This window comes from Lepisosteus platostomus, chromosome 12, assembly GCF_059453375.1.
Source record: "Lepisosteus platostomus isolate fLepPlt1 chromosome 12, fLepPlt1.hap1, whole genome shotgun sequence".
In the NCBI taxonomy this organism is placed as follows: domain Eukaryota; kingdom Metazoa; phylum Chordata; class Actinopteri; order Semionotiformes; family Lepisosteidae; genus Lepisosteus; species Lepisosteus platostomus.
This window is the reverse complement of record NC_142622.1, coordinates 43,256,317-43,270,833: the sequence shown is the minus strand read 5'-3', so window position 1 is coordinate 43,270,833 and position 14,517 is coordinate 43,256,317. Positions and strand designations below refer to the sequence as shown.

At 41.0% G+C, this 14,517-nt stretch overlaps 1 protein-coding gene across 3 annotated transcripts in view; it reads left to right on the top strand.

Moving 5' to 3' along the window:
* osbpl10b (oxysterol binding protein-like 10b) overlaps window positions 1-14,517 on the top strand; it is a 75,672-nt gene that overhangs the window by 23,173 nt on the left and 37,982 nt on the right. For all 3 annotated transcript variants that reach the window (XM_088602091.1, XM_088602094.1, XM_088602092.1), the window contains exons 4-5: window positions 4,320-4,514; window positions 12,965-13,172. In XM_088602091.1, the coding sequence (XP_088458217.1) occupies window positions 4,320-4,514; window positions 12,965-13,172 (403 nt within the window). The remainder of the gene's footprint in view (window positions 1-4,319; window positions 4,515-12,964; window positions 13,173-14,517) is intronic.

Here is a 14,517-nt window from a genome sequence, read left to right as displayed (position 1 = left end):
GTTATGCTGCATTCCACAGAGAACAAGTACACTGTTATGTTATTTGATTAGCTGGGAAGATGCTCGTGCCCATACAGTACATGTATGAAATGTTTAACCATAGGTGGTATACGTACAACCAGAGAAGTCAACGAAATGACACAGGAGCTAAAAGTGCAAAGCGAGTGCTGGACCTGGCAAACTCAAAGGTAAAGTTAAAAAAAAATGCAAAAGTAATAGATCGTTGATTTATAAAACACACAGGCTATAGAACAGGAGTACGTTTTTTTTAAACGGAGGTAAAGGCAACCTTAATGAAATTAAAAATCATTCAGCAGACCTAATTTTATAACATACATGTAGGTCTTTTTCGAATGTCAAAATGGTTTCCGATTTTGGGAGGGTACGTTGTTAGTGGTATCAGAGCAGTATGTCCGCCTGGAGCATGTACTGTAGCTGTGAGGTAGAGCCAGAAATAAGGTTTTCTCAGCCTTTCGATGGGGACTTCAAGGACCCAAGAGTGTTGACTGTTCCCGGCTTTCAACTCTTAAGGCGCACTTATTGAGAAGTTGCTTTGCTGTGTAGATAATGTTGGTGTATTTCCTCAAGGACTTTACTGTCAGAGAAGCGACTGTAGTGTTTTTACTGGCTTTGCTCCTGGCACAAAGGCATTTGATAATCCAAGAGACGACTTTTGCAGTCACAACTTTTGAGTATTATTTCTAAACAGAGACGGGAGCGTCATGTTTCACAGCGAATCAGTATTTGGTTAAAGTTTTGTGGAGTTCTGAAGCTGCTCACAGCTTCATGGATTTGTCATTCTTCAGCCTAATGTCTCTTGGCTTGTGCCCTTTCATTCTGGTGTTTTTAGGCAACAAGAGTTGAATGGTTTGTAAGATTCTGGGATTTTTCTGGGGGGTTCGGAAGTTAGGCCTCTGGGACACCTTGTCTGTGAATTTCTACTATACATAGGGAAACTTGTGTTGTGTATTGGTGCTGCGTGTATTGTCACAGTTGATAAATGTTTGTTTAACTGAGTGTGCCTGAAGTATTGCTCTTCTCACCACAGCTGTGGTAGAGGACAAAGAATTCATGTGCCTCTAACTACACCAACTGCTTGGGTATATTCTTGGCAAAATCCTTACAAGTTTGGGGTTCTAATAGTTTATTATCCTTATTGATTTATCCGCTCCGTCATTTCCTGATTTTCTTCATTTTTATAACCCCCCCACCATTTGTAACAATATACAGTTAGGAAATTTTCTTCTCTGCAAAGAAGTAACTACACTTAATTTTAAATTAATTTCCAATGAAAAAAAATAGTAATCCAGATAGACAATGTGCATATTTCACCTTCATGCAAGAAAGCCTGAATTGAAGTGTCCTTCTTAATTAAGTGAAAACTCCTGGTCATGCTCTTGAGCTGTTTGTCCCGGCTGTGAAAATGAAGAAGCAGCTTCCAGTGTATTAGTATCTCCACTCGATGCACCACGGAAATCGTGTGTATCTCCACCAAAGCTCAGACTTTGAGTTCCACCCATCCAGCTAATTTTACTTATTTAAAGGTGTTTTTTTCTGCATAGTGAATAGCTTTATTGCTTTATTGCTAAAACCAATGCTGTAGTATTGTTTTCACATTTGGTTCTCAACAGTATTTTTTTTTTCCTTGAAATACCCGAAATCCATTTTTCTTTGCTTTGTTAAAGTGACACTTTATATGGCTCCCTGTCATAAGACTGTCATGGGCGAAGCTTCACCACAGTATCTTCTCCATAATGTTCCTTACAAAAGTGAACAACAGTTCATTATCTTTCTAACTCAATACATTAAGTGGTTTTAGATTCTAGCAGCAAAACAGTAGTTTTGTGTGCGTTTGGTACAGTGTGTGTGTGAATTCATGTAAAGCATGAATTATTTGAAGATGGTATTGCGTGTAATTAGCTTTCGGCACAGGGAGCTGGCAGCACAGCTTGCAGCTGTGGTCTGTGATAGCTTGTCCCAATTCTCCCTGCTCTGATCTAGCCTGGCTTCTGCAAGGTTCCATTCCACGCTACAAAAGAAACTCTTAACCTCAAAAGGAAGCATCAAGACTTCAGTTTTAGTTAGGCTTCTGTGCTTCAGAGCCACCAGGTTCTCTGGCCTTCAACGCAGTTCAGCAGCAGCGGCTGTTTTTCTCCTAAAGTAAATAGCACTTCCATGTTCTTGTTTATTGTTGTTGTTCATGCAGGCCTATTCCCTTTTCTGAACTGGAATTCACATTATCGTGATTGTTACTTCATGTTCCTCAAGTTTTTCCTTTTCTACCAAATGACCTGGAGAACGTTGATAGAGAGAAAATGACCGTCCAGGGTCAAGCAGGATGTTGTAGTTGAAACACTTCTGATATCAGTTTTTTGTTTTTGTGATGTTAATTTTGTATTGTTTTTAATAGACAAAGATCATTGGTCATCTCTGTTAACAACTTGATGTGGTCGACGGTTTGCTGACATTTTGAGAAAGAGCAGAGCAGGTTGGTGTTGAGTGTTAAGATGATATAAAGTCAGTCTTTCACCACTGTGGGCTGAAGTTTATTGTGGTTCTGCTGCAAAGGGAGTTTATCTGAACCGGATTTCTAGTGGATTAATTTCTCCATAGAGTTCTTTTCTAGCTGAATAGTATTAACATACACAGATAAGTGTATGCAGACACAGTGTACACCTTTAGCTCTTACTTAAAAGAACACAGTTCACATTAAACAGGACCAATATTCAGCGTTTTTCTCTTCTGGGCTGACTTGTTACGCAGTCACATTGCTAGACAGGGACCTCTTGAGTCAGATAATGGTAGATCAGCACAGAACGACAGGTCCGCAGAGGGGGGCCGGACTTTCATTTGCAGTATAACAGGAAAGGCTGATATTTTTTTTCAAAAGCAATAGATTTTTAGTTGTCGCATGATTTGGTAAGAAACTGCGTGCGCTGATTGCAGGAAAGTTATTCTTGTCTTCTGAATAGACAGGTTTGTCAAAATATGGGTCAGTCAGTGTGCAGACAGCAGAATGGAGTCTTACATAACAAAATATGGAAACTGCAGCTTACATTTTGTATGTTTATCTCTTTGTTTTTAGTGTGCATGCTGTTATTTCATCCTGATTATTTGAATATCCGGCACTTAGTTTTCTGCTCAGTCAGCCTCAGGTGTTATGAAGTGAATTTATCTACCATTTCAAGATAATTTTGTATAGTTAAAAGCAGTCAAACTGTTGTCTTCTTACTGTGTCTATATGAACAATCACTGAGCTGCCTTCTGCATATCACATTTAGGTATGTATTTATCTAAAAAATGTAAAATTTATTTACTTTTAAAATAAAGTTTTAAACAGATTTTTATAAACTAATTATACCACATATTTTTTTTGTCTAGAAGGAGTTCTGGAAGGTCTGTTACCTCTCCCACACTGAAAGTTAGGCCAAGAGAAACTCATTCTGTCATATCAGTGTCATATTAAATCCTGCTATCTGAATAAGAATCGCAGGGCTGTCTTCCTTAACTAACAATACCAGCGATGGAAGAGAGCCTTAATTTATACTGAGAGGTGAGAGAAAAACCACAGGCTTAACAACAACAAAACGACATCAGTTTATTATTTCCCTGGGACATTGTCCTCTGAAAAAGACTTAAATTAATCTAGTCATCGTGCCCAGAAGATTGCTTTAAAGCAGGTTGAATATGTTCCATTCTCAAATCAACATGAAACTTTACATTAAGTCTATTTATAATATTTGCCGCATAAAGACTGCTTTAGATTTTCAGACAGAGGCTGATTTTTCTTGTGCCAATCACCAGTTATACAGTGATATACAAAAAAAAACAGGGGAAAAGCCTTTCAAAATTTAACCACAATTAGCCTTTTATGGAGTATTTTTTAAATCATGTTTTCTCTAATTTGTTCAGTCCTAGGATTATAAAATCTTTTAAGTAAGTGTTTTGCAGCTGGGAGCTAGAGGCTAGAAAATGCTAACAAAAAACTTATTAAATGCCTGCCCAAACCATATTATATTGCCTTCATCAGGTGTGTAGTTTTTAGTTGTTTTTAAAAAAAGTTGATGTCCGAGCAAAGGGGTGCAGTAAATGTATACGTCTGCATTATTCGTGTTAGCTAACGGGGAAGCTGCTTCTGGTGCGAAAAAAGACGCTTTAGTTTTGTATGTGTATAGATGGCATCTCCCGGTATTCCCAAGCTCTGAGCCAGCGGTCTGCATACTTCCCGGATGGAGCAAAGGCGAGGAGGCGTGCGCCCGGCCCCTCGGGCCCCGGTCTGGCGTGTCTGCCTGACGCCACCCCCCCGCTGTCTGTTCCAGGGCTCTGCGGCCGGCCGGACCCGGAGCTTCTCTCTCCTGCCACACGGGGGCGCCAACACCTCCTCGCCCGGCTCCCAGAAACAGCTGCCCCACGGCGGGGGGTCCAGCATCGTCACCATCACCCACCACAAGTCTCCCGCCGCCGCCCGCAGAGCCAAGAACCAGTATCCGGGGCGCCTGCTGGAGGTGAAGGAGGTAGGGCAGTCGCCGTCACGGCCTTCCTGCGTTTCCCCGGCCGCTTGCACTCCGAGCTCAACCCTGGCCACCTAGTGTATCGCCGCCCTCTGTCGGTTCGTTATTCTCGGGTAAGGTGTGGACGTGGGACCAGCACGCGTGTGGAGCAAGTGCACAGAAAATGGCCACGTTTGGAAGGAGGTTCTGACTAAAGATTTGTATTGTCGTCACCAACCCAAAATAAAGTACTAGAACGTAGTTTATTACCATGTTTGAAGCCTTAAGATAGAAAACAGCCCTTACTAAAGGTAATTACTTGGCATTGCTGTAACACTTTTTAGCTAATGCTTACCTAGTTTATCATTAGGTAATTGAGTTTATATAGTTTTAACCAGATAATCATTCTGTTCTACTGTGCAATATGCTGTACACAATCACAATCTCCTAAAGGTTGTCCTACCTCTGTTTTCCTAATTCCGTCTTCATTGTTCGAAAAGACAGCACTAATACAGGTGTTTCCTCTCATATGCACACTGGCATATTGAGCAAGAAAAATAACTATGTGTGCTACTACAGTTTCGGTCACTGAAGGCCCTGAAGGTTTTCTCAATCTGTGTGTGGAAAATTAAAATCTCCCATGCTGACTAGTTCATCCTTTACACACACACATACTTCCTTCCTGATTTTTATAAGACTGCATTGCAATTAAGATATGAATTTGGTAGTCTATACTATTCTCCTATCTCTGTTGTCTTTGAATATTTAATAAGGCTGTCCCTAGATTTGAGGCCCTTTAGTTCCTCTAAATTCCTGTAACTGAATGTGCTTGCTGTTCGTAGTGTTATACCCACTCATCACCTTCGCTGTCTCTTTAGAATAATATGTTCCCACAAATCCTCTGGTCTTCCCCATCACTCTGTGTTACCCGGTGTCTGCGTTTCTATAAGCATAATGTGCTACACCTCACAAACCTCAGGGGCTCCTTTCAGTGCATTTACACTGCAATAAGTCAGAGCCTGGCTGGCTCTACAGTATGTCAGCAGTTCTCATCATTGAAAGATGGCTGATGAAATCACAAAGCTTGATTGACAAAGGGTTAACGAGTGCTGATGAAATGGCTTTGCAAATTAATGGAATGACCCCGTCTTTTATCCCTTGGGTCTTTCTAAGCCTGAGGTAACATTCATGCACTGCTCTTAAGCAAGTTTAAGAGACTAAAGCAAACAGGATTTTTTTTTGTGGCTGTAAGATGATTTTTAGAATCTTTCAGAATTTCCAGAACTGGAGCCTGAGCACTTGAATATACCCATTAAATTGGCTCAGATGTTAAATTGGAAGTTAGAGCCCTGTTGTTTTGCTGAAAAGCACAACACAAAGTATCTCTGATGCAGAAGTTGCTTTGCACAGAGAACCACATGAAACGGATATATCAGTGAAGTTCTCCAACATGTGCTTCAGAGAGCACTCCCTTGTATCCTGGCTGCTGTATGTGTTGTGAAATTACTGGTGGAAACTTCTCAGTCATGGATCAGGTTATCTAAATTCAACATATTTCTACATTTATTTCCTTCTTCTAAAGCTGTTACTGAAAAATTAACTTAGGAGCAATAAATGAATTCTTACAATTTTATGTCCATAAAATAGCAGAAATAGTTATTTTCACTTGCTATCCTTAAACATGCTTTAGTCATCCCAGTTTATCAACATTTGATAAATCTATTTAAGCAAAATAGTGTAGTAGTGTGGCTGAAAAACATTTTGATTGCAGTGCACATTTCAAGATCCTTCTTATATATTCAAAGAAACTTTATTATGTAGTATATATTCTACACAATAGCGCATGGCTATGAAATTTAAAAAGTTAAAGATTTCAATTAAAATAGTTGTAGATTACAGTTAACATGGCGATATTTTGTTCATGTTAATGCAGTTAAATAAGAGTGAACTTGGTGCATGTTTTGCCAGGCAAAATGGTCAGTTAATGTTACCTTAGAAGTCAGCCTTTTCTGTCCTAGTTAGCCCTCAAAATTCTATATTGTTTTGTATGTGTAGCAATATATAGTGTTCAGTAGGTGGAATTGGACAGAAGTAGGATTCTGCATAGATAACAGACACATTGTGTTGTGAATTTACTTTCTACTTTAAATGTCAGGAAAGTGGTTTGAAATGGGTAAACCTAAATCCTTTAAGGGAAGCATGCAGTATTAATGTTTTGTCATATGGGTAAATATTTTACTACTTTATTACTTAGCTTGGTCTTCCACAGTATTCTGTTCAGCAGTTCACTGTGGTTTATTTCATAGTTTAAATATAAACACAGTCCTTGTGATATATTTGTTTTATGAAAACATCTACAGAATGATATGTGCTGGTCTCCATGACAACACAGAGCTCTCTATTTAAAAAAAAAAATTAATGCTGAAGGGGTGAAGTTACAGAATACCAGAGAATGAAAGAACTGTCTGAGAGCAGTGTTATAAAGCACCTCTTCTAGGTGTTATTTTTTATTACTGTCACAAGAACATAATAGCAGCTATTATTGCTTTCTTTCTGCAAATTGCTGAATCCATTACCATTTTTTTTTGAAAAAGTCAATAATCCACCTACCAGTTTATGACAGAAGCGATGTGTAAAAACAGTGGGGAAACTGCACTGCATCATCAAGTCAAGGGAAACGAGGAGCTGTGGAACGCTGGTTTTCTTTTGGCTGCTGATGGGCTCAGAACAGAAGGCGTCTGTGGCGGACACTGACTCTTTCCATGGCTTGCTCTGAGCAGTGCCTTTAGCTCATACAGTATGTGTCTTCTTGGCTCTAAGAGTTGGAAAATGGGATTTGAATGGAATGACCAGAGTTCGAATAGGATTACCAGAGGAGTTTGACCCTCTGCCACTGACATTGAATATCACTCTATGAATTGTTGTCAAAACATCAGGGGTATCTGGTGTGGATTTCAGAAGGTTTCTTTGAAATAATTTGTCAGTGGGAACCTTCAGTTTCAGCCCTTCCACTGAAATGAGTGTGTTATTGAAGGATAGAGGGGGCGTATAGCTGAGCCCGTGTGGTATCTGTGTGCCTTTACCTATTGCATGCTCCATAGGAAATGCAGCTTTTTCTCCAAATGTTGTGCTCAGGTTTCCAGCAATCTTCTCTAGCAGCGTTGTACAGAATTTTGTGTTTGTAATGCATGCAATTTATTTTAATTAGAAAGAATCTTGTATGTTGGTTCTTTTACCAACTCATAATTGGATACCTGTCGGTAAATATTTTCGACAGTATTATCACTGTAAGGGAATTCAAATAGTCTCATCTCAATATCCTCAGAAACTGCTGCTTCAGACAGGTGAAGCTCTCCGCATCAGGACTAAATACTGCAGTAAAGATCTTACACCACCTGTAAAAGAAAAGAGCTGTGAAGGGCCCTTTTTGTTTTGGTATTCTGAGATATTTATTTCACGGGACGTAATGATGAGTCACTGTCAAACAAAGAGTACCTTTATAAGAGGCTGGAATAATGTGCCTGTTTAAATTCAGCACTTCAAGACTGCGGTAATGTAGAACTCTTCAGAAAGAAATTGGTTCTGTTTAATGGTCTTTTTAAAGTTAAATTACATTCAGTGAAGTTAAAAACAAAGTGAGGTATGCACCCTTAACAAAGAGACCTCAGAGGACCTTCTTACCTGTATAACAGTGTCACCTTGTCCTGCACACACTCAGAGCTTTTAGAGAATGTCATTGCTCACCACTTCAACAGCTTAGGGGCACAGCTACCGAAATGAGAACTATGGCATTTGCCATCAGATATTTTCCAATAAAAACAGAGGTGTGCAGACAGAAAATTATGTATTCCCAATGAATTATTTTAACATCAGAAAGTTTATTGTATATTGACATTATTAAAGGATTTTTTCTAAACTGTCTGGAGTTTAATGGTCCCAATATAGATATAAAAAAAACCCCATAAAGTTGTCTCCATACAGATCATTCGTAAAAAGCCAAATGATAAATGATAAGTGGTCTTAGTCTGTGCTTCCCTTGGGAACAATGTGAAAAATGCTCCCAGCTCCTCATTATTATACCCCTCGCTTTTATGCTTTAATTCTGTAATTTCTCTTTTGAGTGGGTACCAAGAGGTGCAATATGGTGACGCACTGTAAGATCATTGTGGAGTTGGCTTTTCCTTTTACTGCATGATGGCTGTCGTTTGTTGAGAGAAGAGAAAGAGTGCCAGTTGTGGAATGTTAAACAGGCGATTTCTATTTGTAATTAACTTGCTGATGGAAACGCTGGATGTCTGTGTTTCATAGCCATCTGGTGTGGGACAGAAAATGAGCATTTGGATGGAGAGGAATCAATTTTTCATTAAGGATTAGAAATGAGAATACTGTAGGTATCCAAGTTCCTTATCCAAGATGCTACTCTTTTTGCTCTCACAGCTGACATTGCCAAATTGTTTGATTTGGTGTGTTATGAACCAATATACTGTCCCATTCTCGCCTTTAAAGCACTTTACTTTTCCGTAGCACTATTCTATAAAGCATAGCATCGTAATATTTTCTGTTTCTAAGCCTATGCCAGGAAGAAGGAAAGATGACAACGTTTTTATGAAAGGACGTTTTTTCCGAAAGCAGGATTTTCAAACAATTGACACATGAGCGTAGTACGGTTTGTCCCTTCATGTGTGCCTTGAGTCCAGACCGACGCTTCAGAAATTTCTAAATTAGGAAAGAAATGGCTTTAACCATTGCCTCTGTTTGTAATTCGGTAACGACGTGGGAAGAGTTACACACAAGAGGGTTCAGGTATCTCACTCATGGGGTGCTAGCAGTTCAGTGTTCAGAGTGTTCTTTATCTGTCATAAGGAGTCCCAACAGAACCGGCTTCAGCCACATGTCCTGAGAGCTGGCTCCTGAGTCCCACAGTGCTCTGGGGTCAGAAGTGTCTCCTGAACTTAATTTCCACTCGTTCCCCCTGAGTGCCTGGATTGCTGCTGATCTTGATGGAGTCCCCCAAGTTGCAATAGTCGGTCCCTTTTCCTCTCTGTTCCTCTCCACAGAAGTTCAGCTCCTGCTGCTTTCATGACCAGGTGACGTTTTGTTTTCACCCTTTGGGATGTTTCTCTGGAAGGTTTAACCGCTGGGAAAGATGGCTGTGAAGAACTGATCTTTGAACGTGACACGTGTGCACTGGGGTTCTGCTGCAGGCTTTCACTGATGGTACACTCCAGGCTCTACTGTCTGCAAGGTCCTGGTTCAGATCCAGGCTGTGCAAATGGCTGACTGGGTTTCAGCTGATTCCCACTATATAATAAATGGGCACATTGATTGCAAAGCTCCCTTTGTAAAATTATGGTTTGCTAACTTACAGCTGTAACATGACTCTTTATAAAGTGTTTTGAAGGAGAGCTCTCCATAAGAGGGTCCTGTGCAACCTAAAAATGGATCATTTATGATTAAAAAAAAACAACAACATTCTTTTGTGGCTTACTAGGACAAAACTGGATTATTTTCTTAACAACAGCATTTTTAAGCCATGATTGAAATTCTACCACATGCTTACTGTTTTCGTTTGAGAAGTTTCCATTCTTTCAGTGTGTCTCATACAGAGGCAAGGTGTTGGAGAATATGCATTATTTGTGTGGGCAGCAGGTACTTATGGTCATACATTGACAAAGGATTCTAGTAATCATAGTAATCATCAGCTATATTTTACTTAAAGCCAGCACTTGGCATCCATTAGCAGTAGATAAGATGGAAGGCAGCTTGTCACACCTGTGAGTTCCTTATAATTTGTCCTGTGGAGGCTTTTATAGCCAGTGATTCATTGCTGCCCAGATGTCTTACTGCTCCCTGAGCCACAGGGAGAAATTAATGTGTTTTGGTTTCCAGTGATGGATTGAAGCACTTTTCTGGGGGATCTACTATCCATGAGTTTTTTTTTTTCCCCGGCAAAGTACAATATAGTTCATTGCTCTTGAAATATATCAGATCAGTCTGTATACGTTCTCTAAAGCACTCCAAAACAGCCATTTATGAGCTAATTGCCCTTGCAGGCACTTCAGTGGGATGCACTTCCGGTTCTTAGACTGGGTGTAAAAAAATGTCTTTATGGGTATTTGTACAGTAGATGTGTTTTTTAATGCTGTGCTCTTGATTTTGGCACCTTGGCGTCTGCGGGCTACGTTCTGCAGCGGATGCTGTCTGAAATGGAGGTCATGTGAAGACCACATGTCATTGGTGCGCAAGTGATCACTTTACTTCCCTTCTGCTGGGTAGAATTCCGATCCCTTCCCATTCTCCGGTTCCTGGACCCTACAAGCTCCTAAGAATTTGCTGTACTTACACAAAGTTCCTAGCCAACCTTCCACATGTTATTGGAAAGCTGCTTGTCGTGGTGGGGTGGCAACACCAGGCAGCAGGCACAAGAGTGATCTGACCCTGGACGGGACGCCAGTTCATTGCCTGACCTTAGAACAGCAAATCAGAGCCAGCCAGTATGTGTTGGGGGGTGGGAGGCACCCCGATAAAATCTATCACCCAGAAAAGTCCCACACAAATGCGGGAGTTACTGTATGTAAAAAAACCCATGCCTTCTACAGACGGAATTGATTTTCACTGAGAGGCAACTTCAAATTACACTAGCAATTCCCATGGTGCATTTCGATAACGGCCCCAGAGCATTTTCGACAGACAGCTAGAAGCTTTGAGGTCAGATAATAGGGATGATTCAAGACGCTTCTGTTGCTGACTCTGTATAATGATATTTTGTTCCTCCCTTTATAAGTATTTCCCCTATGAGAAAATTAATTTTACATTTTTTATAATCCGCTAAGAAATGAGGGCAGTGTTGCCTTATGTATCAGAGTACAGTAAGTACCTTTAAATTCAGTGGCTTCATGGTACTGTATTTTTGTACATTCTTGCAGGCCCTGTGTCTTGCTACTCTCGACAGTTTTTCAAAGAGCATAAAGCTTCTCAAACCATAACAGTAGCATTATAGTTTTTTGCAGTTTGACCTGGGAAAGATGGCTGTATCCTGTCATGTAATTTATATTAATTTTCCCTGCTAAAGCGCTGTCAGTGTAGTGATGCCTTTGGGACTAAAACAGGTGGTTGAATCCCTCTCTCTGAATGTGGCTTTTAAGAATCCTGTTTCCAGCAGTGGAAGTACTGTATGTTTGAGTAATTTGGAGCAAAGCCTGTGACCGGTGTTTTATTCTGTGGGCTAAAATTTCTTAAATGAATCATGAAAGTGGTGAAGCAATAAATCTTAAAAAGCAAACATGATGCCTCTGAAGATCCCTCAAGGCTCCTCAATGAAATATCCGATTTAAACATCAATGAGTTACGGAAAGGAAATAATGAGATGGTTATTCGAAGATGCAGAATTGACTAGATTACGTTTATGTAAAAAAAGATTAGGGATATGAATGCACAGAGCTTCAGGGGGCAAGGGAATAAGACACAAATGAGAAAAATCTGCCAGTGAAGGTGATTTCAGCACAGGGTTTTAGGGGGCAGTCTGATCGTCTGCAGGAGAGGCTCCGTGTTGCCGTTCGTGGTCATTAGCTTTTTTCGAGCTCTTTGCCTGCAGTGAGGATAGTCTAATTCAGATGTCATTTCCGCAGGGTTCACAACCTCAGTTGAAGTCCTCAGTGCGTGAAGACTGGAGGTTGCCCTTGTCTCTTGGCAAATTAATTTACCTCCAGAGGCACTAGAGGGGTGGGCAGACAGGGCTGGGGACAAAGCACAGAGGAACTGCTTCGATGAAGACATCGCAAGCATGCTGTACATTGTACACTGTATGGTGTATTACCCTTAACCCGTGTGAACGGGAGTTCAAGTTCCGCGTGCTTAAATAAATAAATCGAGAACACAGTACACCTTCACTTAATAAGGAGTCAAGAATTGCTTAATGTGTCATATAGTGGTCAAAACATTATACTGTAGTGGTTATGGTGAAAAGGTTATGAATTAAAAAGTCTGCTCTGTTTAGAATGGTAGTATGCAGTGCAGAAGTCTAAAACAAAACGTATAAAGAGAGACATTAAAAACACAACAAATGCTATTGGTTCCATTACTCATTGGTTGCATTTTCAGGTCTCAGTATATATTAATTTAAACGTAGCACTATTTAATAAACATATTCAATACAGAAAATGCAAACTTGGTATGAGAGTAATGCTATACTTTCAATAACAGTTGTTCAATTGCCTGTTTGTGTGTATATATATATCAAAAAGAACATTCGCTGAAAGCAAATGAACGAATGAAGACACAATCCGGTTGTTTACTTGCGCTACGTTCTCATAGTCCTATGACATCCGTGTTTGCAGCAGGAGCAGAATTATGAGTCGGTGCTTCCAAAGGTTTTCGCACGACGGAGACCCTCTGATCTCCGTGGCCCGGTCTTGCCCCGCAGCCGGCGGAAAGCCCCGGTCGCTGACCCTGCCTTCCCCTGTCGTGTCACTCAGATCATGAGCCAGGCCGAGGGACAGCAGAAGAACCTGGTGCACTCCATCGAGTCCCTCCCTGCCAGGGGGCCGCTGTCCGCCCTGGACCCGGATCTGCTGCTGCTCAAAGCTACATCAGCAGCCACCCTCAGCTGCCTGGGAGAGTGCCTCAATATCCTGCAGCAGAACGTCAGCCAGGCCACCCAGCAGAGCAGGGGGGTGCCCACTGGTGAGTCCGGTCGCTGCTCGTTCGCGCTGCAGGGCGTCCAGGGAGGGGAAGAAGAGGAAGTGAAGGTCTCCTCTTGCTCAGAACCTTTAGTTCTTCTTTCTGGGACCCTGGTTTGGTTAATGCTGCTCACGGTCTTGTTGGCTCGTGCCATATTTACCTGAATATGCGCCGACACTGAATATAAGCCACACCCGGAAATCTGGGCTGTGGAATTTGGGGGGGGAGAACTTCACAAAGCACAGATTACATTCCTGAATAGAAATAGTTGAAATTACAAAAATTCCCTTGGTTCTAAATATATAAATGAAAATGGATGGTAAAGTCCCTCATTCAATATTAATCCTAATAATTAAATGGACTAGACAGCGCTAATATTTGCATTTTTATGATATAGTGCTCAGCAGCCCTTTAACACTCTGTCTTGCAGGGCTGCAATTGCTCTGGTTTTGTACCCCTGTGAGTTGCTAACTAATTCATTAAGTGATTACTTACTTAAACGGTCGTGTATTTCTCCTCTCTAAGGTGTTGAGTGGTTGTGAATTAAAGGACGGGGTTCTGATTAAACACGTTCGACCCATTCTCTACGTTTTCCTTGAGTAACCACGCGGACAGAACATATTTCTAGAGACAAGTACAGTTCAAACAGTGCTCTGCAAGTCTTAGAAAAAGCGGTAGCACATGGAAACCATTCTTGAGCTCTACTGTATATTCTGTAGGGGGGGAACGAGTATTTGTTCTGAATTTTCCAGACACAGAATGAAAAAGAACAATACACCGTTTCAACAGAACCTGCTGTGTTGATGATGTGCTTGTGGTCGTGTCCTTTATGTCTGCAGTTACTGTGTGTTGCAACTCAGGCAAGTAGTCGGGAGAAGGAAGACTGTACAACAAGTATCCAAAGCTCCCTCATGCTGCCTGCCTGCTGCACATCAGAGATAAACCCAAGTAATAAAAGGAGAGTTTAGCAGCACCTCTGTTGCATGTTACAGTACCTGAGTAAAACTGCTGTACTGTAGATAGACTGGAGAATCCCAGCACTGGTTTAATGGCATGATTGAAGGCAGCAGTATCTTCAGAAACCCAAACCCAAGGTTTAATGTGCTTAGACATGTATACAGAAGCACCCAAAGGTTGCATGGCTGCATAATCCTTCAGCATGCAGTGGGAATGGAGTTGCTCAGAGGTGCATGAATTCATAGTCAAGAGGATGAATATCAGATTGCTCCCACTTTTAACTTTAAATGACCAGCGCTGCAGTGCATTTGACTGAAGGGTCATTTCAGAAGAAACAACAATAAAACATCAGGTGAAAAGTCATCTGTCCCTTGAACAGGAGGGCGTTAGC